We start from the raw sequence: 26353 nt of genomic DNA on the forward strand, positions 1-26353 counted from the left end.
CCTTGCTCCCCGCTTCCGTCTCTGTCCCCCTGTGTCCTCCCCTATAGCCCAGAAGAGGTCCCAGGGAGACCACGTCTCCTCCCCATTTTCCTGCCACCAACAGCCCCCCAAAGCTGACGTGTGTGAGGAAGAAAGGACGAGAGGGGAAAAGCTCTTGGCCCAGTGACTTTTCCAGAATGTCAGCTCCCTCAGGATAGGGACCAAGAACACCTGATACATTTCCCAGCTCAGTTCTATGCAAGGAAGCCTGCTCTCAGCTATGAGGAAAAGGAAGATGACCGAAAACTATAAAATGCCAAATCTGTAACTGACCTCTAGGTTCAAACTTGACTCTTTAGAAGAGAAAAACACGAGCAGTATAAAAAGTATGACAGCTGTAAAACCAGAAATTCCTTTTAATCTCATTTCATGGGCAACACTATACACTGTAAGGCATGAAATTTTTATTTTGTGTCAACTTCACTGGGATTTCACATGCAGATTAATTTGTTCATCCACATAAACATAGACTGCTCCTACTTCTTGCCTCAAGTCCCCCTCACTTAGGGTTATGGAAATCCTGTGTCTCATAAAAGACAATTAAGATAACAGTGAGATCTGCTATTCCATGACACGGCTACATTTTGAATTGCTGAGCATGTTATTTTTTTTTTAAGATTGTTTTTTTGATGTGGACCACTTTTTTAAAGTCTTTATTGAATTTGTTACACTACTGCTTCTGTTTTATGTTTTGGTTTTTTGGCCGCGAGGCATGTGGGATCTTAGCTCCCCGACCGGGGATCGAACCCACACCCCCTGCGCTGGAAGGTGAAGTCTTAACCACTGGACCGCCAGGGAAGTCCCTGCTGAGCATGTTATTAAATTCTAGTATCCTGGGAAGGGGATAAGTGGGCCAGGGCAGGGAATTGAACTGCTTAGGAACTTGACTGAGCAGTTGATAAGTGGGCACTTGATAAGTGGGCAAATGAAGGCCCCCAGCACCCACCTCCTTGTGTAATCTCTTAGCCTTAAGTGTGGACTAAACCTGGTGTCTTGCTTCTAAGGAACAGACTACAGCTAAAGTGATGGGATGTCACTTTTGTGATTAGGTCACAAAAGACAGTGACTTCCATCTTTTTCGCTTGTATGTTTTGCTGAAGCAAGCTGCCATGATGGGAAGTCCCACATGGCAAAGCACTGAAAGTGGCCTCTGGTCCATAGCCTGTGAGGGACTGAATCTTGCCAACAACCATGTCAGTGAACTTGGAAGAGAGTCCCCCCTGAGACGTGCCCTGAGATGCCTGCAATCCCAGCTGACACCTTGAACACTGCCTGTGAGAGACCCTGAAGGAAAGGACCCACCTTGGCCATGCCTGAATTCCTGACCCACAGAAACTGTGAGATGATAAACATTATTTTAAGCCACTAAGTTTCATGGTAATTTGTTATGCAGCAACAGACAATGAATACAGGTACCCTTAGCTCCTGAAAACCCGAGTCCACCAGGATTTCTCACTGCCCTGGGGTCAAAGGTAAATTCTCTCGGGTACTTGGTGGAAGAGCTATGCAAAGGCATCACGATTCTCCCAGCGCAGAGCCCCAGAGCTCCCACTGGACCCTTCATTCATGCTCTGTTGGCATCAAGATGTTGCTAGGTATAGGATTCCTATGGCCACAACGTACAGAGGGAAGTCCTTCAGGGGTACCTTTGGGGTTTGTTCCAGTCTTTAAAGATTCAGCTCCCTTAGGGCTTTTTAATATGAATCAAACACATAGAAAATTATTGAGAGACTCTCTTCTCACTTCTCCCGTGGATGGTGCATAACTAGTACCCTTCCACACGCACAGAGGAGAAGTTAATTCGTCTCATATAATGGATGTCATAGGGCTTTAAGGCTTGATTCACTTGCAGCAGTCCAGTAAAGAAAGGCTAACCTAGGGCTTCCCTGGTGGCGCAGTGGTTGAGAGTCCGCCTGCCAATGCAGGGGACACGGGTTCGTGCCCCGGTCCGGGAAGATCCCACATGCCGCGGAGCGGCTGGGCCCGTGAGCCATGGCCGCTGAGCCTGCACGTCTGGAGCCTGTGCTCCGCAACGGGAGGGGCCCCAACAGTGAGAGGCCTGCGTACCGCAAAAAAAAAAAAAAAAAAAAAAAAAAAAAAAGAAAGGCTGACCTAGGTGGTAACACAGTCATCCCTCCATTCCATGAACACGAGGTCATTTGGCAGAGCCCCTGGTCTCAGGCTGGGCCTATTTAGGCCAACAAATGCTTTCCCTGTACCAACTATCACCATGTTCTTGGTTGAATCTATCTGTCAGGCCAGCTCAGGGTCTGCAGTTCACTTCTTGCTCCTCGGAGAACCCTCTGGATTTCTTAGCCACCTACTTCCAGTAGCATCACATTTCTAAGAAAACCTACATCTTGACAATTCTAGGGCACTTCCACCATCATTATTAATTGCAGGCTCCACAAGCTCATTTTCCTGGCAATGTACCAATGCCCCGAGGGTTCTTTGCTGACATGCTGAGAAGCTAACTGGAGAGGGGTACACTAGGATGTAAGAGGCCATGTTGTCTGGAGGCCCCCAAAGGCTCAGTCTCTGCCGCTATTTTGCAGCCCAGAGTAGCTGGAAGACCTTCCCCCCTCTGGCTCCATACAAACTCCTGGGCTGCTGCAATACTGGACTGGAATGGACCACAGAGCTCTTCTGGTTAGTCAGTCCCTACATTGTGAGCTAATGGACTGCATCTCCAGGAGAAGCCTACGCATGCTCTGAATAAAGCCTACAAGAGTCAAATAGGTTTGGCACATGAGAAATACTGGAAAACTACTAGATTCACTTTTTGGTGATCCACCCATGCACACTAACATGTTAAAGGTTCTGAGATTTGCGCTAGCATCCTGTTTACCAAGCTTTGACCTCAAACCCTGCCCTAAAATCCTTCACATATCAGGGGAACTCACATATTCACAGGATATATGTATTGTATTAAGCCTATCACTTAACATCCTACCAAAAACAGAATTTTGTAACACACAGGTTTTAAAAGCATTGCTTCCAGCTCCCTCCTTTTATAAAGATGTGCAAACTGAGGCCCAGAACAGTGGGCAAACTGACCTGCCATGTTCACCCTGCTTGGCAGTGGCCAAGCTAAGATCTCCTAGTTCTGGCTTGAACTTGCTGCTTCCTTAAAGCACTCAGGCTTGGGGGGCCCTGTCAGATGGTTTAGAGAAGCCCCAGGCCCCAGTCCACATAGGGTTCCTGGCCACCTCTGCTTTCCAGTGCCCTTTTACCCCTCAAAATATTCCCACCAAGGTCCCTATTACTTCTCTATGTTGCTAAATCTAATGGAAAATTTTCAGTCTTTTCCTTGCTTGTCATCTCTGTAGTAGTTAATATTGAGGGTCATTAAATGTTTGGATCTTTGCCCTTGGCTTTGGTAGAATCACCCTAGCATGGTTCTCCTCTTCTTAGGCTGTTTCTTGGTTTTCCTTTTCTTTCCCTCCTCTGAAATTCTGGCACTCCCCTCCACAATTCTCTCCTAAGCCATTCTCTTCTCAGTCTTCCTTCCCTCTAGATTATTTTACTTGCTTCCAAGCCTTCAATTTCCCGTCTGTTTGCTAACGATCCCAACCCTAACCTCAATCTGATGAGCATCTTCTCTTGGATGTCCCCATGAGATGACCTCTTCAGCCACCCTCTGCCTCTCATACCTTGCCCAAGCCTGCCGACCCTTCCGTGTTCCCCAGCTCACCCAGCTCACCATCTACCATGTGCCCAAACCCAAGAGATATTCTCGAATCCTGCCTCTCTGTCCCTGACACCAGCCTCACTCAACCTAGTCCTATCAATCCTTCTTACTTATCTCTCAATCTGGCTGTTTCTCTCTATTCCCATCATGTCTTTGCTGGATTACTGCAGCCACTTCCTAGCTGGCTTTATCCCCTTCCAATCTCTCCTGCATGCTGCAGCTAGAATGATCATTCCAAACTGCAAATTTTTAACATGTTTCAACCCTGCCCAACTGCTCACAAAATAAAGTTGAAACCCCTAATCACTGCTTACCATCCTTGGTGACCCAGCATCACCTGTGACTCCTCTCTTCACATCCTCCAACTTCCAGCCACCTTCTGCCTCACCTGCTCTTTCCCCTCTGGACCTCAGCAGGTGCTGCCCTCCCTCCCACGTGTCTGAAAGGCACTCTCCTCTCTTCCAAGGCCTGGCTATTTTTTCCTCTTCTAATCCTGGCTTGGAAGGTACTTCCCCTCGGAAGCATTTCTTGATCTCCAAGTCTTTTCTATTGTGCTCCCCTAGGACCCTGCACTCACCCCATCACTGTGGTTTATTACCAAGCATTGGGAACTCTCCGTCTCTTCTGCAATGAAGGCCAGGACTTATTTGTAGTTATAACCTCAGTCCCTGGCACGGCGACTAAACATAGTAGACGTACGATAAACATCTGAATAATGAGTGGATGAGTGAATGGGGGAGGAAGCAGGTGAGGCCTCCATGGGGGCAAAGCCAGAGGAGAAAACGTCCCTTGCCAAGTGACAGGTGGCACCAGCTCATGGAAGCTGCAGAGCTGTAAGCTGGGTGACGTGCCAAGCTCAGTCACACAGAGGAGTCCAAACAAGTCACCAAAACTGAGAATGGTACCATGTGGGGAGAATGGGGAGCCTTGGGCTAAGGCTGTCCTGGGAGACTTCTGGGACAGTCATCTGGTGCCTGTGGACAGGTCTGATGCATTCTCTGTTGCACTGAAAATACTCAGCCATGTTTAAAAAGCTGGGATGTTCCCCTTGTTCACTGGAGTCCCAGCAATGAACAATGCTTCCTTACGTGGGAGGGGAGAGACTGAATCCTAGCTGATAGGACTGCCAGACTATGACTCAGATGCTCTTTTCTCCCAGACCTGTGCTGTCCCATATGGTAGCCACGAGCCACCTGTAGCTATTGAGCATTTGAGATGTATCAGAATAGAGGTATGCTGTAAGTGTGAAATACACACAAGATTTCAGACTGATAAAAAATTCAAGATACCTCATCAGTAATTTTTTTACCTTATTTTATGTCAAAATGATAATTTTGGGTGTATTGGGTTAAATAATACATATTATTAAAACTGATTTCACTTAAAAAATTTTAATTTTTAGGGACTTCCCTGGAGATCCAGTGGTTAAGACTTTGCCTTCCAATGCAGGGGGTATGGGTTCGATCCCTGGTTGGGGAGCTAGTATCCCACATGCCTCGTGGTCAAAAAACCAAAAAAAACCCCATAAAAACAGAAGCAATATTGTAACAAATTCAATAAAGACTTTCAAAAATGGTCCACATAAAAAAAAGTCTTTAAAAAAATTTACTTTTAAAAATGTGACTATTAGAAAAATTTAAATTACCTACATGGCTTACATCTATTTCTATTAGACATCGTTGTCCTAGGTCATTACTGAACCTAGCTTGTATATAATCTAATTTAAAATTTCAACATCAGTGTCAGACAATAGTTTCTAGATATTGGGTTCTTTCACATGAGTAAAATAAAATTTTAAAAAATTATAGAGAAGATTACGAGGTTTGCAACATTTTCTTTTGCAGCAAAATTATATTTTAAAACTCTCATCATCTAGCATCATTGTTATTTCATAAAAGAAAGGGTGTTTAAACACTCAAAAAGGCCACAACCTCAGAATCATTAAAAGCGTTATAAATTGTAAAATTAAACTTTAAGAAAACCTCCCTCAGCATCTCCCCTTTTCCCCAACTCCACAGATCAGATCTGCACTAATTCACCAAATGGCATCTGAAAGTACAGTTCGAGGGTTTGTCCCACTAAATTATGATGCACCTGTGTCCACCCTCCACAGACAGCGCGGATACTAAACGCAGAAGACAAGACATCTCCGTGCTTTGCTCTGGAAGCAGCAGCTCCAGCTCTGTTCTCGGTGCTGCTGATGCTATGACTTGGTATGATTTTTCCAGTCTCTAGCCCCAACGTATCTCCTCACGCACTTCTGTTGTCCAAGCTGTCATGCGCAATCTGGGCTCAGAATGCACACCTAACTTGGCGAATGCGGACGCCTCTGGCCACATTTACACCTCCTAGAAATGACCATGGCTCCGTTCTGCACCACTGTGTTTTTCCAGAAAACTCAGCCCCTTTGAAGTGAGAGGAACACTGAGGTTTGGGGGAAACCACAGGGAAGTAGCAGCGCCTTTTCTCCAGAAAGATCAGCTGCTCTCAGGAAGCTGCAAAGAGGCTTCTCTTGGGATGCTGCCAGGACCTGGGTTAGTTGGTACCAAGCACTACCCAGATGGCAGCTGTGTGCCCGTGTGTGTGCATGTGTGTGTGCAGGGGAGAATGTTCTCAAAAGGCAAATGCAGAGTCTAGCCAGGACCAGGAAGTGTGGAGGTGGGCCAAGGCTTATTTTTGAAATGTTTCCTCAGTATCTGAGACTAGGGCTCCTCCAAGTCTTATTTTAGTCCTGCTTGAATCACATTACACAACAGTAATAACAGATAACATTTATTGAACCCTATGTCTCAGGTATTCTTCCAAGAGCTATAAATCTGCACAATCATTCCCTGAGGTAGGTGCTCTGAGACCTCCTCGCTCGTTGTGGAGAAGACTGTGAGGTCACAGTCAGTAAGCAGCAGAGTCTCGATGTCACACTAGATGGTCTGGTTCCCAACTCAGCTCTCACACTCCACTAGAATGACCCTTGATGGTCAGCCATCACACTCGTTTGCAAAACTTTGTTTCATGTTGACCTTTCTCTCTGTCTTTGCTCTTGAAGTCTGCACACTGAAAGGTTCTGGAAAGATGGAAAATCACAAGTCTGGGTGTCCCTCGCCTGCTAAGGAAGGTGTCTCCCCTTGATCTTCCCTGAGCTGTGTCCTGATACTCCTCAGACTTTCCAGCTAAAGGATCAGAGAAGAGTCATTCCCTTCCTTTACCTGAAGGGGGAAATGTTCCTCAAACTGAAGCAGCTGAGATAAGACCTGTAGCCTAGTGACTCCAGGCATGTGGTCAGACCCAGCACACTGAGCGCCAGAATGGTCTGGTTGAGGGCCAAGCATCCAATGTCTCTTCTTCCCTAGGGGACTCATAACGGTGGGTCCCTGTGGAAGGTCTGAGCTGGGGAGATAAAAAGCCAAGACCTCCCATGTCCGCCTGTACCCTTCTAGACTGTCGGCCCATCCGCGAGTCAGTCCTGTACCAAATTCTGCCTCCATCCCCTCTTTTTACTCTCACTTCCCTCTGCCCAAGCCTGGCCCACTCCCTTGATCTGTGGGACTACAATGGCCTCTGACTGCTCCTCATCTCATTCTTCCGCACACGTTCCACATTAATCTTCCTAACACCCTGCTTCACACATGTAACTCTCCCTACTTTCCGTAGTTACCTAAGCTAAACCTTGGCCACATCCCAAGGCCCCCACCATCGTGTTAACCCTTCAGCTCTGCCCCAGGGTTCTCTTGCCTGAACCTTCTAGCCCTGCTAACCAGTCCACGCCTCCTTGGTCATGCCTGAGCCACGACCTCCACACACATCCCCATCCAGCCACTGTCCTTTCTAGGGCTGCCTCAGTGTAACTTTTGTGCAATGCTTAGCCCAGGTCAGCTCCTCCATTGCGCTTCTCATGGGCTCCCTGGACTCCCTGCTCCTCCTGCATGGCTGTGCCATCTTCTCCGTGGGCAGCGGCCACGTTTCTACTGCTTAATGTTCCCGTGGGCCAGTTACTCAACCGACTGCAGTCACTTTCCCCATCTCTAAACCCAGGATCACAGCAAAGTTGTCATGAGGCTTAACTGAGAGAACATATGTAAGGTGCCTACCACGTGTCAGGGGACTAGTTTGATCAATAAATGTTGGCTGATTATGGTCCTGGATTTATGTGGTAACACAGAGAATTCTTTGTTGAGTGCAGGTCATTTTAAATTTCCCGTGATTTTTCTCCCTCTGTTCTGAGGATTCATTCCCATGCCTGCACTTGCACACCCTGACGTTTTCAGTAGACTGAGAATGAATCCACGGGGTGCTCTTTGAATCCATCAGGCATCTGCTGATACTGATGAAGTGTCTGAGTGCCAGGCACTGGGCGGAGCTCTGGAGGGAGGTGCAAATGTAAGTCAGCACCCCTGCCCATGTCGCTCAAGGAGGGGAGAGGGAAAGCCTGAAACTCGGGGTAACGGGTGCTGCTCAGAGGTGAGTATGAGGTGCTGACCTACTTAGCCTGAGGGGGCAAAATGTCTTCCTGGAGTGGGGACCCAACCAACCCGCATTCCTGAAAGGTGAAAGAGCATCCCAAGCAGAGAGAGCAGCAAAGATGAGAAGGCATGAATGGAGCCTTGTGCACAGTCAGGCAGCTGCAAGCCTGGGCTTGGCTGGGGTGGGCTGGCAGATTTGCAGGGTTTGGATGGGGAGCGATGCACCGGCATTTGGGATGCTCTCCATGGAGGAGGTGTGGAGGGTGGACCAGTGGGGGGCCAGAGCCCAGTGGGAGGGCAGCTGAGGGCTGCTGCGGTCACCCAGGCAGAGGGGAGAGCTGTGAGCAGGGAGCAAGGGCAGGGACCAGGAGCCATGTAGGAGGCAGACCCAACAAAGTGAGGGTGAGAGAGGAGGGGCCGCCAAGGGTTTGGCTTGGGTCACAGGGTGAAGAGTGGGCTTGCCCTGGGATGGAGACATGAGAGCAGACTGGGTACTTGATGTCTCCACAGGCAGGCTCGGCAAGGCCTGGAGTAAGGAAAAAATGATGTGTCCATATGATGCATCAAGGAGTGACAGGGAGAAGTAGGAAAACAGGGACCAGAGATAACGATGCCTGGTCTGGCTGGCTGCAGGGTCACTGGGAGGGTGAGGTGAGGGCAGAGGTGAGGGCTGTCAGATACGATATGCTTCAGTCCAATGTAAGTGGCTCCTCTTCCTACATCCAGGACACTAAGGACCCCACAAGGGGCCTTGGCTGATCGTGTCCCTTGTCAGTCCAGATGGAAGCCCGGCTGCCACGTGACTCCCCGGTGCCCCAGCAGAGCCCTGCTTCTGTCACGTCACACATTCCTCAGTGAGTTTTCCCGCTGTCCTTGGTCCCCGGGGCCCACATCGCTCCATCCCACTGTCTGTCACCACAGCTGCACGGGCAGCCTCCTTCCCACGGCTTCTCCCACCCACAGCTGTCATCTCCTCTCTGCTCTTTTCATCTCCTGTCAAACACAGTTCGTACCTCCTGGACCCCAGCCCTTAAATCACTCCCTCTGCTGGCCTTGGCGTCTATCCCCAGTATCTGAAAAATGCAAATTTCACCAGACGCGGTACTGCAGTTGCCTGTGGCTTATTTTGCATTCTAGTTTCCAAAGTACGTCTGACATTCAGGCACGTGAAGTGTTCGGTGCTGAGAGCCAGCATGAGGCAGGATGCTCTCTGCACAACTTCCCTGCCTGCGCCCCTGCCACCCCTGCCCGCCTTGCTCTCGGAGCGCACCCCAACTCAGAGGTGTGGGACAAGGCGCCAAGCCAGGACCTCTCCAAACTTACTCATATCACCCCTTTGTCCTGGTTTGGGTCACCCTCTGTGCCCGCCTCTTGGACCTGCTTTTACCCACAGCTGTGGAGCAGTGAAAAGGCCCCAGGGCCTGAGTGCTAATGCTGGTCCTCAGACTAATACAATTTGACTGCTTATGACCACAGCTAACAAACAGTCACCGAGTGCTTACTAGGGGTTAAAGACTGGGCTCAGCATTTGACATGGATTATGGATTTGCTCACCCTCACAGCAATCCTGGGTACTGTTATTATTCCCATTTTAAAGATGAGGAAACTGAGGCTCGGGAGTTGAGTAACTTGCCCAAGGACCAGCTGGCAAGTGGCAGAAATGACTTCTCTCAGGGCTCACATGGTGAGAAGACCTACTCTGCCACTTAGCCAACCAGTTGCCTTGCCTGGGCCTCTGTCTCCTCCGCTGTGAAATGACAATGGCCCCTTCACCCAAAGGGCTACTGAGGACAACATGGGTAAGGAATGTGAGAGTGCTTTGGAAAGTCTACCATAAATATAAGGTGTGATTATTCTCATTCTAGGCACTTACCACAAGGTTCAGCCTTTCACCAAGGCATTGCCAAAGGTGTCCTGAAACTCCTTGGGCCTCATCAAGCCAGTCCTACCAGCCCTGTTTCTCTCTGGCGTTAGGGGCATCACACCACGCCAAGTGCACTAGGGGTCGGGGGATAATGGTAACTGAACATGACAGCATCCTGGGTTTTAAAGGGAAAAAGCCCGTATGTTCCAACTCCCTATACTAGACTGAAAAACGTGGGCAGGTCACCAGTTTGCAGTCAAGCTGCCGCCCACGTGTCAATTCCAGGGGTAGATGGTTTTGTTGTCGTCATGTTTAATAGATCCTGAGACCTTCGGATAAGTGCAAAGATTGTGTCAAATCAGCTTACATTTGGATCTCCAGCTGGGAGGGAGTCTGGTGACCTCCACTGAGGGGAAGGCATGGAGGGGCAGGGGAGCCATACAAGGAAACGGCCACGGCAGCAATAAAAAAGGACAGCTCTACTGGTTCTGCGGGGCCCTGGAGTCCTGTTAGGAAGGGAAGTGTGTAAGGAGAACGATTAAACCAGGGTCTTGGGGGAGGGCCACTGCTGCTGAGCTAGAAGGAGCCCTGCGTCTGGAAATAGCCTCCAATCTGAGTCAGTTCCTAAGTCACTTCCTGCACATTCTTACTGGCAGAGTATTTTCCACCAGCAGCAGAGCTAGAAGTGACCTTAATAACAATCTCTGAGCTACTTCTCTCTTCTTAAAGGTGAAGAAATGGTCACCCACAGAGCTGAAGAGTTGGGGAGCATCTTAGGACCCAGATCTTCTCACGCTCCATTCAGCTCTTCCCCCCTCATTTTATCATGCTGCCAAGATGTGGGACAAAAGGCCAGAAACTAATCAGAAGAGGAGGAGATAACTGAGGACGGACTAAAAGCCAGGCTTCATGCTTGGTTCTTGGGCAAAGAGCACAGAAAGACGAACAGGGAAGGCGCAAGACCCTTGATCAAGGATTCAAGTGGCCGATACACTTAGGAAAAGGTGTTCCACTTCACTGATTTGCGGAGAAAGGCAGATCGAAACCACAATGAGACACCCCTACTCAGCCTCTAGAAAGGCTAAAATGAAAGAGAGTGACGATAGCGAGTGATGGGCTACAAAGACATGGAGCCACTGGAACTCTCACCCTGCCGGTGGGGGTGGAAACGGTCTAACGGCTTCCTTTGATGTTTGACAAAACCTTAAAAAGCTGCCAGGGGTACACCCTACAGAAACGCATATGCCTGTTTGCCAGAAGACAAATACAAGGTGACTCATAGGAGCTCTTTTCACAAGAGGCTCACACTGGAAAAACCCCAAATGAGCATTAAAAGTGGAACAGATATATAAATTGTAATATATTCCTCCAAAGGAATACTATACAGCAATGAGAATGAACAAACTGTCTTGCAAAATGTGTCTGGATTTCACACACATCTTTTTTTTTAGTAGATTTTTATTGGAGTATAATTGCTTCACAATACTGTGTTAGTTTCCATTGCACAACAGAGCGAACCAGCCATATGGATACACATGTCCCCATATCCCCTCCCTCTTGAGCCTCCTTCCCATCCTCCCTATCCCACCCCTCTACTAGGTCATCGTAAAGCACCGAGCTGATCTCCCCATGCTATGCTGCTGCTTCCTAACAGCCAACTGTTTTACATTCGGTAGTATATGTATGTCGATGCTACTCTCACTTTGCCCCAGCTTTCCCCTCCCACCCCAAGTCCTCAAGTCTATTCTCTATGTCTACCTCTTTATTCCTGCCCTGCAACTAGGTTCAAGTACCTTTTTTATTTTCTTAAGATTCCATATATACACGTTAGCATATGGTGTTTTTTTTCTCTTTCTGACTTACTTCACTCTGTATGACAGACTCTAGGTCCATCCACCTCACTACAAATAACTCAATTTCATTTCTTTTATGGCTGAGTAATATTCCATTATATATATGTACCACATCTTCTTTATCCTTTCCTTTGTTGATAGACATTTAGGTTGGTTCCATGTCCTGGCTATTGTAAATAGCGCTGCAATGAACACTGTGGTACATGACTCTTTTTGAACTATGGTTTTCTCAGGGTATATGCCCAGTAGTGGGATTCCTGGGTCATACGGTAGTTCTATTTTTAGTTTTTTAAGGAATCTCCATACTGTTTTCCATAGTGGTTGTATCAATTTACATTCCCACCAACAGTGCAGGAGGGTTCCCTTTCACCACATCCTTCCCAGCATTTATTGTTTCTAGATTTTTTGATAATGTCCATTCTGGCTGGCATGAGGGTGATACCTCATTGTAGTTTTGATTTGCATTTCTCTAATAATTAGTGATGTTGAGCATCTTTTCATGTGCCTCTTGGCCATCTGTATGTCCTCCTTGGTGAAATGGCTATTTAGGTCTTCTGCCCATTTTTTAACTGGACTGTTTGCTTTTTTGCTATTGAGCTCCATGAGCTGTTTGTATATTTTGGAGATTAATCCTTTGTCTGTTGTTTCATTTGCAAATATTTTCTCCCATTCTGAGGGTTGTCTTTTCGTCTTGTTTGTGGTTTCCTTTGCTGTGCAAAAGGTTTTAAGTTTAATTAAGTCCCATTTGTTTATTTTTGTTTTTATTTCCATTACTCTAGGGAGGTGGGTCAAAAAAGATCTTGGCTGTGGTTTATATCAAAGTGTGTTTTACCTATGTTTTCCTCTAATGGAGAAAAGACAGCCTCTTCAATAAGTGGTGCTGGAAAAACTGGACAGCTACATGTAAAAGAATGAAATAAGAATACTACCTAACACCCTATACAAAAATAAACTCCAAGTGGATTAAACATACACATACCTTTGAGGGAAGGCAGACACACAAAGCACACACTGTGTAATTCTACTTATAAACAGTTCAAGAACAAGCGATGCTAGTCTATGGCATTTGAAGTCCATACAGTGTTACTTGAGCAGAGTGGGGAACAAAGGTGGCTTCTGGCAAACTGAGGGTCTTGCCCCTGACCGAGGTGCTTGATATAGGAACATGGGTAACTGCTCTTAGGAAAAGTTCATCAAGCTGTACCTGTACAAAGTGTGAACTTTCCTATATGTATGTGATACTTTGATAGAAAGTTTACTTAAGATGAAGAGAGATCCTCATCCATGGGTATATTTTGGTCTTGCAGGAATATTTCAAAAGCCACGGAACTGGAAGGATTCAAAATACAGCCCATGAAATAGGCAAGGACTGTAATGAAATAAGTAGCAAACTCATCAGTGCCTTGTCCCCTTCTTAGAACTCCAACCATCCTGGTGCCCTTCATAGTACTAGAGAGAACACCCCAGAACACAGAGTGCAAATCCAAGGTCCTCTCAGCCTTCTGCCTCTGACCTTTAAAAGTACACACCCCAGGGCTTCCCTGGCGGCGCAGTTGTTGAGAGTCCGCCTGCTGATGCGGGGGACACGGGTTCGTGCCCTGGTCCAGGAAGATCCCACATGCCGCGGAGTGGCTGGACCCGTGAGCCACGGCTGCTGAGCCTGCGCGTCTGGAGCCTGTGCTCCGCAACGCGAGAGGCCACAACAGTGAGAGGGCCTGCATACCGCGAAAAAAAAAAGTACACATCCCAAACCAAATTTTCAAGAAAAAGATAATTTAGAGAGAGAAATGATACCACCTTCCCCTTGGTGTTACTGGCCCTGAGCACCAGGACTTAGTTTCAAGGCCAGAGTAAGAGAACATTCTTCCCATGAGGAGTGACCCACAGGTGAGGAGGGACTGGTGGCCTGTAGGGACACTAAGGTAGTTCCCAATCATCCAGTGGGGGATTTGCTCACTTGGGGAATCTCAGCTCCATGAGAGCAAGCACCAGGACTGCTCATTTACTGATATGTCCCTAATAGCCTAATTATGCAATATGTATAGATAATAAGTATTGTGGGCTGTTTTTTGTTCATGGCAAATATTAATTCCAAACCAGCTTCCTATTCTGGGCACTGAATATACCTCTCCGTCTCTTTCTACATCTCTTTCCATTGCCTCTTTCCTCAGGCATCATGTAATAAAGGGGACAAACCCAAGGAGGAGGAAGGGAAATCTGCCCCCAGACCAAGGCCATTTAGTACCTTTCAAAGCCACACAGTGTTCTTCTTGGGGTACCTGCCCATTAGAATTTGGCCTCAGTGACAGAACACCAGAAGAAACTACTGACTCCGTTAACCAACTGAAATATGTTATTTCTGTGTCTCTAAGCAAAACTAAAATAAAAATATCAAACTATCTTATCTGAAGCCCAGAATCCTCATGCATCATCTCTTCCGCTTGTTCCTACAAGCACAAGTCAAACACACACACACACACACATTCACTCAGTGAACCTGGCCATAATAGGGGTTTTATGTTTGTGACAGAATTATATATATATGTGTATATATATATATACACACACATACACATGCTCACCTAGAATCTAAAAGCTTGATTTTGAGTTTCACCCAAGCATTGACTAGCTGTGCAACCTTGGACAAGTCCCTTAACCTCTCTGAGCCTGGATCTCCTTACCTAGGTATGTGGTTAATCTGCTAGTCTTGCTGTTCTGCCCAAATCTCCACAGCCAGTACTGGTACTCAATCCTGAAGCCCAGCAGTTAGTTTGGGGGTCAAAGACAAACCCCCTTTTCCAGGTCCCCACCAGCTCCTTTTCCTGCCGGACCAGTTCTGGTTTCTCATCTCTCCCACCTCACCTCTGAGTAAACTCCCAGGTGTAAGACACAACACTCCCACCCTGAGGATGCCAGAGCCTCAGAGCCAAGATCCCACATTGTGCTCCACCATCTTGGGCCGGCTCCAGGTTCGGGCTGGGCTTGGTCCCCTCCCCCAGGCAGGAGCTCCCCAAATATGGTGCTGCCCCAAGCTGTGTTGTCTAGGGCCTCTCTCAGGGTTGCTCTGATGAGGGGCCAGGTCAAGTGTGAAAGTGAAAGCATTCCAGTGTTTACTGAATTAACTGTAAGGTCCTCACCCCAAATCCAAGGCTTTGCCCCAACATGACCCAAAGTATCCCTTCCAGAATTATCCTCCCCCACTCATCCCCTCCATTAACCCACCCTTCAAGGAAACTGGACTGACTCCCACAAAACACTGTGGCTCCTCCATCTCCTTGCTTTTGGTACACCGTTCCCTCAACTTGGAATGCCTCCCACCTGCAAAAATCCTACCTGTCTCCCCTAGTTCTTGTGGTCCAGATGCTGCCTCCTTCAAAAAGCTTCTGCTTCCCATTCACATGTAAATTCCTTCTCCTCCTTACGCCAGCCTAATGTTATTTTGTCTTTTTCCTACGGGAAAGCTCCTAACTCCTCTGTTCTGTTCCAGGGTCAAGACAGAAATAGCTACACCCAACCAGAGACAGGGCAGGAAATGGGCGCTTGGAAATCAAGGGCGGGAAGGCTGTGCCTTAACTCCAGAAATAAGGACATGGCTTCAGGGCAATCCACATTTGAGCATCAGGAACCCGTCGCTGTGCACTTCTCCCACTAGACCATGAGCTCCTGGGAGCGGAGACCAGTTCCTAGCACGGAGCTCGGCATGCAGTTATCGTTCAGTAAATGTGCTGAGCGGATGAATGGGGAAATGAGTGAATGAGTGAGATGCACACTGGTGCGAAGTCAAGCTGGTGGGAATTAACTAGGAAACAAGGTGTGAGAAAACATTAGCTAAGGTGGTTTGTCCAGATGAGTTCTCATCAGTAGCTTTTCTTGACTGGCCCCCTTTCAAAGGCTGAAGAGTTGCCCTTTTGGGAAATCTGTCCGAAACTCATAGCGCAGGCCGGGGGTTGAGGGAGGGACCTGCAGGGGCAGCACACAAGGAACAGGGGACCTGAATGGAAGGAATCCTGGCCCAGAGACGCCTGCTCTCTCAGCCTTTGTGGTCTTTCTTTCTCCGCACCCTGGAAAGAACCCCTTCCCGGGGCCTGTAAGGGGTCCTGCAATCAGGGGTACCCAGGGCAGCAGACACAGTTCTCCTGCTGAGAGATTCCAGGCTGTTGGAAAACTCTTCCCGCTATTCCCTTCCAAAGCTCCCTGAAACTCTCAGATGCTCTGGAGTGAAGCACTCTCAGAACCACTGTCAACGGGCTTGCAAACTCCTGTATTAAGAAATGGCGCACAGGAGGGACCAGAAGGCAGGAGATGGGAGAGCTTGTTTGCAAAGCTAACTGTCTGCGATGGATTTCCGCTCCCATCCCCTCCCCTTTGAGGTGGAATCACCAAGTCTATGCTGAGCTAGCAGAATTCCCTTGACTCTGAGGGAATATGAACATTTTTTATGATTAGCCATTCCAGCCACAAAGATTTTGATCCTATTACTGCTAAGTGACGAGTACAAGGATAGAAATGATGATGATCTTTGCCAGCCATTCCAACCGAGTAAATTCAAGGAAGGATAAATGCGATCCTAGACTGGGCCACGGCCCCTTCATTTCCCAGGATGCAAAGAAGCAAAGGAAAAATGTCTTCCCGGTGAGATGTATCGAAGTGTGGAATTTTACCTCCAGGCAAGCGATGGGCATCCCACTGTTCGAGTGATTTAGCACTGCACTGGACAGAGCCCAGGAGGATATGCCGCCGAGGGGAACAATCAAACCCAGCATGGCCGGGGGAGGTGACCTAATGAGGCTTCCCAGCTCCACTCCTCTCAGCTCACAGCTCACGGGCGCATCCACCCTGCCACCTGCTCCCCTGCAATCAAAGCGACCCCATAATAAGCATTGCTAGGCAACAGCGAAAATATATATGGGCCTTATCAAAATATATCCCCCCTTCTCGAGGGGTGTGCTTCCATTTCATGGCTTCCTGTCTGCCAGACGTTTTATGAGCTCTTTGGATGATAGCAAATCCAGCTGTTGTCACCAGAATGTGGTGACAGGGGTGGGGGCGGCAGGACTGGAAAATGAGGACTATTTGTTGGACCAGTCAATGCCTTATAAACAGCAGAACTCCCCTGGGAAATCTTCTCAGATTCACCCCAGCTAGACGCTGTCTCTTCCTCACATTGAAATATTTATGGCACCCCACCTCCAGCCCCCAACACAGGCAGCCATATCCATTCATCCTTGTGACCCCACAGGACTTAGGTAGTGCCCTGGAAATTAAGGATCTCATCCGAGTTAACAGAACAACGGGCCTTAGGGGGAAAATTCGGGACTAGGATGCCCCGATGAAGCACCCCGTGTTGACAGTCTTTTTTTTTTTGCGGTACGCGGACCTTTCACTGTTGTGGCCTCTCCCGTCGCGGAGCACAGGCTCTGGACGCGCAGGCTCAGCGGCCATGGCTCACGGGCCCAGCCGCTCCATGGCATGTGGGATCTTCCCAGACTAGGGCACGAACCGGTGTCCCCTGCATCGGCAGGCGGACTCTCAACCACTGCGCCACCAGGGAAGCCCCATTGTTATTTTTATCCCTACTTTTCAAAAGAGGAAAGTGTGGACCAGAGAAGCCAGGTGATGATGAGTTCGCTCAGCTAGTCAGCAGCACAGGCAAGACTGGAAACAGGGTGATCTGATCCCAGACTCTATAGCATTAACCCCTGGGCTGTACTGCCTTCTGCTTGACTCTGACTTAGGGGGAAGATATGGCCTCATCCTTTTGCTGAGAAGGCATATTTACGTTTCATTCTTGAGAACTCAGGTAACAAGCAGGGCTGGCTTTATGGCAGGTGTTCTCATTGCACTTTTGCTCCCAGGGGACATTTGGCAATGTCTAGAGACTTATTTGGTTGTCACAACTCGGGGAGGTGCTACTGGCCTCTCGTAGGTAGAGGCCAGAGATGCTGTTAAACATCCAAAGTACAGGACAGCCCCCCATAACACACAGTTATCCAGCCCCAAATGTCAGTCACCATTGAGAATCCCTGGTCAGGTGGACGCAGGTCACCAGCAGCCACAGCTGGTCAGAGCTGGGACAGGCAGGGCCTGAGAATGGGCCCTGGGGCTCTGTCAGCCCAGGCAGGCAAGCCCCAGGGGTGGAGGAGGATGAAGGCAGGATACAGCAGAGAGGCTAGAATCACAGAAGGATTAGGGGACTTAGCTGGTGACTTCAACCTCAAGGACACGGACTCCCTGGGAGGTAAGGGTTGGAAGTGGGAGGTCCTGTAGACAGAAGGTCACCACTCAGTGGGGGCCTATTTGAGAGAAGAACATTGGGCTTTGCAGTCTCCGGACCTCCCATCACCACGAGGGTGATACAGGCACAGGGTCAGTCCCGTACCAAACTCAGCCTGCAGATAGCCGATCAAGGGGCGGCTTCTGTCAGGGTTTGCTTAGGGTTTTGCACCCAGTAGGCGGGGCCATGTGCCGTGGCTGCCTGGTCCCATGTGCTTGCCCTCATTCCCAATGCCCTGTCCTCTCCCCTTCTTGCTCTTTCAGATTAGGATCCATAAATCTGAACTTCTCTGAGTAACACAATCCGAGCTCCCACAGAGCCAGGGCACTGTCCCGAGGCACACATGTGGTTGATACACTTTTCCTCGTTGTCTTCTAAAGGGTGTCTGCATTCTGTTTAAATCTTCTCTTCCCTTCTTGCTGCAATCCCAGAAGATCACACTTACTTCACAGAAGAAACACACTGGGTCAGGTAGGGAGCCTGGAACTGGACCTGGGGAACTCAGATCCCTGGGGACAGGCTGAGTTCTTCACCCACAACTACCATGATGTCCAGCCCTGTAAAATGCTTTCCTTTCTGCCTCTCAGATCATAAAACAGGGTGAACGCAGATTTTAGTCCTGCTCAGGTATCCCCGCAAATCTGCCTGCTCAGTGAATTCCCCGACGCCTCCTTCCTGCAGGTGGGAGCATTCAGAGGCAGTTCCGACAGCTGTCACCCAGTTGCACCAGCCCCTTTCCTGGTGAGGTGGTGTCCCTGTGTCCCTCTACAGGGCCTCGGCATCTGGACACAAGACAAGGGAGGCACCACCCGCTGGAGACCCAGTGGAGCTTCTCAGCCTTCCGCCTGCTCTCTCTTCCCTGTTCTCCTATACATACTCTCCGCCCCGTGAAATAAAATAATCTAATATTTTTAAAAAATTCTATCAGGTCCAAGGACCAGAGTAAGTGCTACGGAATTTTAATAGGAATAATACAAGACTCTGACTTGAAGCTTTCAGGCAAGCAGCAGGGAGTGTCCTGGGTAAAGGGGACTTCCAGGCCCCACTGCTAAGGAAGCATCTCCTGGGTACCTCGAGGGGAGGGTTGAGTTCACAGACTCTCAGAGTGAGAAGGCATAGATCTCATCCAGTTCAGTCCCCTGGCTTTATTCATGGGGGAAACCAGGACTCCGGCTCCTCTTAGGCGTGATGGTCATTAACCAGGACTGGTCAAACCCCTCCACGGAAATAAGCTGTATAAGTCAAGGTTCTGAGTTGTGCAGCCTAGTCGGGAAGACCAAGTCCACCAGCCTTCCCATACCGCCAACTTACATACCACCTGATTGACCATCCTCGTTTGTCATGAAAATTTTTACCGTCCTGCTTCTAAACCCCAATGTCCACAATTCGGTACCCATAGGCCCAAACAGACACAGAAAGCTAAGAAGCTAACACCAATCCTACAGTCTCTCATTTGACATTGCCTTCAAGCCCCTCTACCCCAAGCTTGCCGGTCTGCTATTTTGGGTGCCAAGTCAATTTCCCGCAGCAGACAGGAAACACGCCCTCATGGGTCTTTGGCACAGCTGGGCCTCCCAGCTTGGAGGTCAGGAGGCGAGGCGCTGGGTGAGACTGACCTGCTTCCTCAGGCCTCCCCAGGAAGCAAAGGGCTGGCTGACTCTAGGAAGGCTTGAGAGGCAAAGTGCCTTCACAAAGCCTCTTTTTGCTGGGAAAGAAAGCTTTCCACATTGCCCCAGGCCTGATCTCTGCAACCCATCTGAAGGGGGCCTGACCAAGGGGATAGCAGGACAGAGGCTGTGTGAAAGGGCTGCTCCGAAGCAGACAGCAGACCCAATGGCAAGTGTAGAGGCCCCTCTGGCTTCTCTTCTCACGTGCCAAAATGTCAGGCTGTAGCACCTCTGGCGGCCTAACATTTTGGCACGTGAGAAGCCAGGGGCACCTCCCAGTAACAGAAGAGATCACCAGCCTGACTGCCCAGAGGCCTGTCCTCCCCTAGTGTGATAGCCAGGCCAGGCCATTGGGAAACTGCCAGGGAAGAAAGGTTCTGGCTGTAGGCTGTTTAGTGTCCCATGACTTCCTGGCGGGTATGCCTAGGGCGAGCCCCGGGTGAGGGTGGCAGGGTGCAGGTGGAGGCCTCCTCCCTCTCCACGGGGTGCTTTGGGACGGCTCACGGCAGCAAGCAGCACAGACGGGGCAAACTGCAACATCACAGACCCCTTCGTGTCTACCTGGCAACAAACGGTTTGCCTGCCCCGATTCCTGGCACTGGGCGCTGCACAAAGCAAGCCTGCTGTGGATCTGACATGACTGTGGGGAGGGGTAGGGAGAAGTACCTGAAAAGGCGAGTGTCTGGGACCACCCGGCTGCTGGCAATCCGCTCGCTCTCCCGCTGGTTGAAAGCGTACAGCTTATAGGGGTCATCACCGACGCGCCACTTCTTGGCATTCAGATACCGCCGCTCATCAAACTGGTCCCAGAGGTCATCCCAGTCAGCATCCGAAATCTGTGTGACACGAACAGGAAGTCTGTGAGGATGGCTCCCGGTCCTCTCAGCCCCCTCTGTCTGTCAGTACTCAGCTGCCAAGACCAGGCTTGTGCTGGCGAGGTTTAGCTCAAAGATAGGGGCATAAGAGCTTCCCTGGTGGCGCAGTGGTTGAGAGTCCGCCTGCCAATGCAGGGGACACGGGTTCGTGCCCCGGTCTGGGAAGATCCCACATGCTGCGGAGCGACTGGGCCCGTGAGCCATGGCCGCTGAGCCTGCGCGTCCAGAGCCTGTGCTCCGCAGCGGGAGGGGCCACAACAGTGAGAGGCCCGTGTACCACAAAAAAAAAAAAAAAAAGATAGGGGCATAAAACCATGAGCAACAATAATAGCCACAGAATGACGATGACAATGACAGCTACCATTTAATGAGTGCTGTGCTCACATACCAGGCACTGTGCTAGGACCTATACTCACATTATCTCGTGTAGTTCTCAGAGCAGTTTTAGGAGATGGATGTTGCTTGTATTCCCACTGCACGGACAAGGAAGCAGGCTCTAGAGCCCAGGTAGCTTGCCCAAGATCTCACAATTAGGATGCGGCAGGGCTGGGACTTGGATTCTAGAATACTAACCCCAGAGGCCACTTCTCCAGGGTAAGTTGAGACGCTTGGTGAAAAGTGCTGGCACAGTGGCTGGCGCATAGTAGCTGGTCCACGGTGACTCTCATTCCTTCCTCTGCCAAAGAGAGGTGGCGATGAGAAGTAAGCAATCCGTCTGTAATGGTGTGCTACCCACCAGACGGATGCCTGTGTGTTCCTTTCTTCCTCCAACCCAGGAATCTGTGCTTATTTTTAAGAAGCATCCATGGGAGAGCAAGTAATAACCCTCACCACAAGAGAAGACAGTACTTTAGAATGTATAAGGCGGTTTCTGCATTCACGATACCGTTCCACCCTCCCCAAGACCCTCTGCAGAGTAGGGAAGACAAGCCTTCAGAAAGGTTACTGGCTTGTCTGAGGTCGCCCAGGTGGATGGTGGCAGAGCCCAAAGCAGAGCTCTGTCTCCTGGACCCTCCAGCGCAGAGGAGGTGAGGGGATTCACACAGGGAGGCGACGGCTCCCGCCCAGAGCCCAGGCTGCCGCCTCTGCCCTGCCCACCCCAGCTCCGCAGCCAACAGAGACTCCACACAGCCAGCAGGAGGTATGGGCTTCAGGGCCTCAGCCGACTGGATGCTTCCCTTGATAGCCACTGCCCAGTGGATGCTAGTGCTGCCCCCACTAGGGGAGAGCCGGTCTGTATCAACAAAGCTCAGACCTTTCAGGTGCATCAAAGCCCAAAGAGTACTGTGCCAGGAAGAACCTACTGACCAGGCTCCGACCTGGACCACGAGGGCTGGAGCCCTGGGGCTGGCATCGAGGATGAGAGGTTCATTCATGTGTTACTGACCCTCCTCGCTGTGCACATATCGGAAGCTGCCCGGGTACCACCCACCCCATCATTGACCAGGATGCTCTTCTGCACTCAGGGCATCTAAACAGGAAGGCCCAGGGCAGGTGCTGCCGACAGCGGTGCAAGCGCTCGGCCCCTATTTGGCAGGTGAGGGGGGCCGCTCGCCTACACATTCGTCTCAGGCACCACTGCCTCTTATCTGATAATTGATCTTTCCCTTTCGCCCTCTCTCTCTGTTATCTCCTCTTGAAACAGCATTCTCCTGCTAATAGCGCAAAATGAAGCACTGGAAACCAGTGATTTTAATCCAATAATTGATTTTATTAATGTCCTGTGATACTGCTGCTACATGGGGGTAGTTGTGTGGGGGTGGTATGAAACCCCCAGCCTGGGCTGTGTCATGTCACAGCCTGACAGATGTCACCTGTGCTTGGAACATGACCTCAGGGCCACCCTGACTTCCCATTCTTGCGGGAAGGGCCATGGGGCCCTGAACCATCTCCAGCTGGCTCATGCCCCACTGAATTCACTGCAAATCTCAGAATAAGTTTTGAGCCCCTACAGTGCTGTGTGCTGGGGAGGGGAGATGCGGAGACGGAGGGCCCCTGCCCTCCAGCGGGCGCAACATTGTAGAGACACCTGCATGAAGACACCTATAACAGAGGAGCGAGGGAAATGGGAACGGCTTCCCAGAAGAAGCATCACATGAGTTAGGACTTAAAGGATGAGCAGGGATTTTGCTTTGCTTAAGGGGATAAGGGGAAGGGAAGTGCGTGTGCAGTGAAAATCCAGATAAAAGGCAGAATGGCTCAGAGGAGGAGCATCTGTTCAGGGAATGGCTAGGTCAGAATGGGGAGGCCAGAGTGTGGACTGCAAAGAGAGCATGAGTGAAAGAAAATTCCAGAACGCGGCTGGTCCCGTATGAAGCAGGTCAGGGGAAAGTATCTCTGGCTGCATGTGCAGGATGGAGTGGAGGGAAGAGAGCTCCACGAGGAGACCAGTTGGGAGGTAACCTTAGCACTTTAACCTGGTGGGAACGGAAGCCTGATGGGGCCCAGGTGTACAGTTCCATCCGTCAGCTGGAGAAGCAGGTGGTGGGACAGGCACCGTGGGGAGGCACAGGGGCTGGAGTAAGGGCACTCGACCAACCTCTATAAGTCTCACCCCAATTCCTACTTTCTATTAATACCAGACCAGGCTCAGGGCCAAGAGGGTACAAGTTTGGGTGGTTTGCTCAGCCTGGTAATTGCCACCCTAAGGGCAGCTAGGCATCCTTGGCATCCTTGGAGATGGTGCTGTGAGAACTCAGCTGGCTTCCAGAAAGCCTAGAGCCAGAGCAGCAGCCAGGCAGGCAAGAGAAACTGTCTGAGCAGTCAGTCAAGGGCATCCTTGGAGGGGACCACTCCCTCAGACGGTCACAGGTGTGGAGCTGGTTCCCACTTTGCTGCACTGGATCCACGGTGGGGATCTCCCTGTACTGGGAGCTTGGTGTTTCTATAATGATATCTGGATGTATTAAATAATGGTGAGACTGTTTAAAACAACATTACCATTTGAATAGCAATCTCTATTTTATGAAGCAGCTTGCAGGTATTGTCAAAGAATCCTCACACAACCCCCATTTGGACAGGGAGGGGTCGACTTAGAGAGGTAAGGTGGCTTGCCCATGCACGACGGCTAGTAAGTGAAGGGACCCCCGACTGAATCTCCCCAGGGCCTCCCAGCGCCATGGTCTGTTCTGTTTATTATAGACAGAACAAGGGGCATCCTCTCTGCCGAGGATGAATGGGCAGAGAAAGACCCCCCTGGAGGAGTGGAGTGGGGGACATGCCCGCAGGAAGGGCCAGCCACTCCTGCCCTGCTGGCCCCCAGAAGACAGTTGACCACGGTCCTCCCAGAATTTCTAAAGGGGCAGCGACTTTGCCAGATACTTCCAGTCCTGATTTGGAGCTGGTTTCCAAGCTTTTCAATTCGTAAGTCCCCACATCTGGCCTCTAAGGGCCCAGGGCATGTACGTTGTACCCATGCATCGGATTCCTCGCTTCCTGGCTCATGTGAACATCAAGAGAGTTTCTGAACAGGCACTTTCACCCTCACAAGCCTTCCTAGCACAGGAGGTGAAATGCTTTTCCAAAACAAGAACACACACCAAGGAGCCCCACCAAGGGCCTACCCCAGAACTGCGCCCACTGCCACATGGCCCCCCAAGCTGCCACCACTTGACTTTCTGACCGGAATTTATTCAATCTAGAGTGTGTGTGTTTCGAAAGAGGCGTATGATGCCACAAACAAAAATGAAGACCATCTTTTAAGTAGAAACTATCTGATTAAGTCAGCCAACCCCCTGGCCAAGACCAGTGCTTAAATAATTTGGCACCAAAAATGAAAGCTCAAAAGCACATCTGTTAAGTTGCTTCATTTCTTTCCTCTCACCACACTTCCATGAGAAATCATGAATCCCCTTTCCTCCATCCTTCCCTGGCCTGTTTTCTCTCACGCTGGTTTCAAGCTGATTACTTGGCTCAGAAATCATGGGTGTAGCCTTCCCTTCTGTTAGGTTTTGAAGATGCCTCTATTTTCCACTAATGTTTTTGTCTCCCTCCCTTCTTTCCCCAGCTTGGTATTACTAGTTTTCTCTTATTGATCTAATTCTCTTCTTTTTCACTTTCAAAGGAGAAAATCTCTAGCCTTTGCTAAGGCTTCCATCTTACTCTGAATTGTACCTGATCCTAAAGAGAATGTCTCACACTCACCCTGTAATAAACAGCTAACACCCTGGGGGGCTCTTCTCATGTGTCCTAAGTATTTACATTTAATCCTCACTATAATAGATATCAGTAGTACCATTCCCATCTTATAACTGGGGAAACCGAGGCACAGAGAGATTGAGTAACTTGCCCAATGTCACACAGGTAGTGTTAGAGCCAGGATTTGAGCCCAGGCAACCTAGCTCCAGCTCCCATGCGCTCCACCATTAGGTGACTCAACCTTAGTACATCCTCACTGTCATTTTCTTGGGTTACCTTCGAAGACTACCTATGTGTTTTCCACCATTTTTTGAGGTCCAGTTCTTTCTTTGCTTAGAGATCTTCCTCCACGCAAGGATGTCTGTACCCCCTCCCTCTCACCACCCTCCCGCCTGCTCTTCACTCCCCCTTCTGGGCAGTCATTCTCCTCTCAGCAGTGGGCTTCATCCTGCCAGCCTAGGGCAAGAAAGGGGGAACTCTGCAGGCAGATTCCTGCAGGAAGATGGGAATGTGAGAGACTAACACACAGAAGGTCATAATTGAAAACAATGATAGAACTGATCACTTAAAGACGATACAATTCATCTATCCACCCAATGTTTTAAACTCTAGTGTAACATTCCACTGGTGGACATCCCACAAGTCAGGGACAGAACGGTCCCAAGAAGCCCACTCCAAGCTTCAAAGGACTGTAACTTCTAGAAGTTTTCTTCTAATTTTGAACCAGAATTTGTCTCCTGGTAGTGTCTCCCTTTGGGGCCTGGTTTTATCCCCAGGGATATTTAATGCAAATCTGACCTTTCTTTTTCATACGCTTTAGATATTTAATGGCAACTATGTATTCCCAGGTCTTCCAACCCCCCATTATATAAGACTTGCAACTCAGAAAAAATGACACAGAGAAGTGCAAAAGATCTACCAAAGGATCAAGAGAACAGGAGTAAGTGAAGTCGGGTGGGGCTCATCAAGGAATTCAAACACCCTGGAAACCCTTCCGTATGTGCAGAACGAGAAGGGAGACATTGCTCATAATACAGTCTGTCTTTTATATGCAGGCTTCCTAGACGGAAGCTGCTTTGTTGTGCCTTTGATAGGGTCCACCACCTACTGGGCACACAAAACTACCCATCCCAGCTCCCCTGTCAGAACCTCAGAGGCAAGTAGTGATGGAGGGGTAACCCAAATGATGTCTAACCCTTACAATCCCAATATACAACAGAAAATTGTATCCCCAATCTCCAAGTGAGGAAACTGAGGCACGGGCAGGATTAATTATTTGCCCAAGTTCACACAACTGCGAAGTGTGCCTCAGGCCTGTAGACCCAGTTTCTATGCTAGCTGTGCAGCCTGGCGTTCACATCTCCACGCATCCAGGCTGCTTCCAGGACCGCAGCCTGTGGCTTCCCAGCACCACCCCAGGTGCCCCTGCCTTCTACCCGCTGGAGCCATCTGCTTGTAGCACCATGGCAGACCAGATACTCACCAGGAACTTCATG

The 26353-nt window shown here is 49.6% G+C and overlaps 1 protein-coding gene across 1 annotated transcript in view; it reads right to left on the bottom strand.

The window, feature by feature from the left end:
* GALNT14 (polypeptide N-acetylgalactosaminyltransferase 14) overlaps window positions 1–26353 on the bottom strand; it is a gene marked incomplete at its 5' end in the record, with an annotated part of 209715 nt that overhangs the window by 62473 nt on the left and 120889 nt on the right. The window contains one exon of the mRNA XM_082642359.1: window positions 20512–20681. Within this exon, the coding sequence (XP_082498485.1) occupies window positions 20512–20681 (170 nt within the window). The remainder of the gene's footprint in view (window positions 1–20511; window positions 20682–26353) is intronic.

This window comes from Mesoplodon mirus, assembly GCF_964341445.2.
Source record: "Mesoplodon mirus genome assembly, chromosome: 14".
In the NCBI taxonomy this organism is placed as follows: domain Eukaryota; kingdom Metazoa; phylum Chordata; class Mammalia; order Artiodactyla; family Ziphiidae; genus Mesoplodon; species Mesoplodon mirus.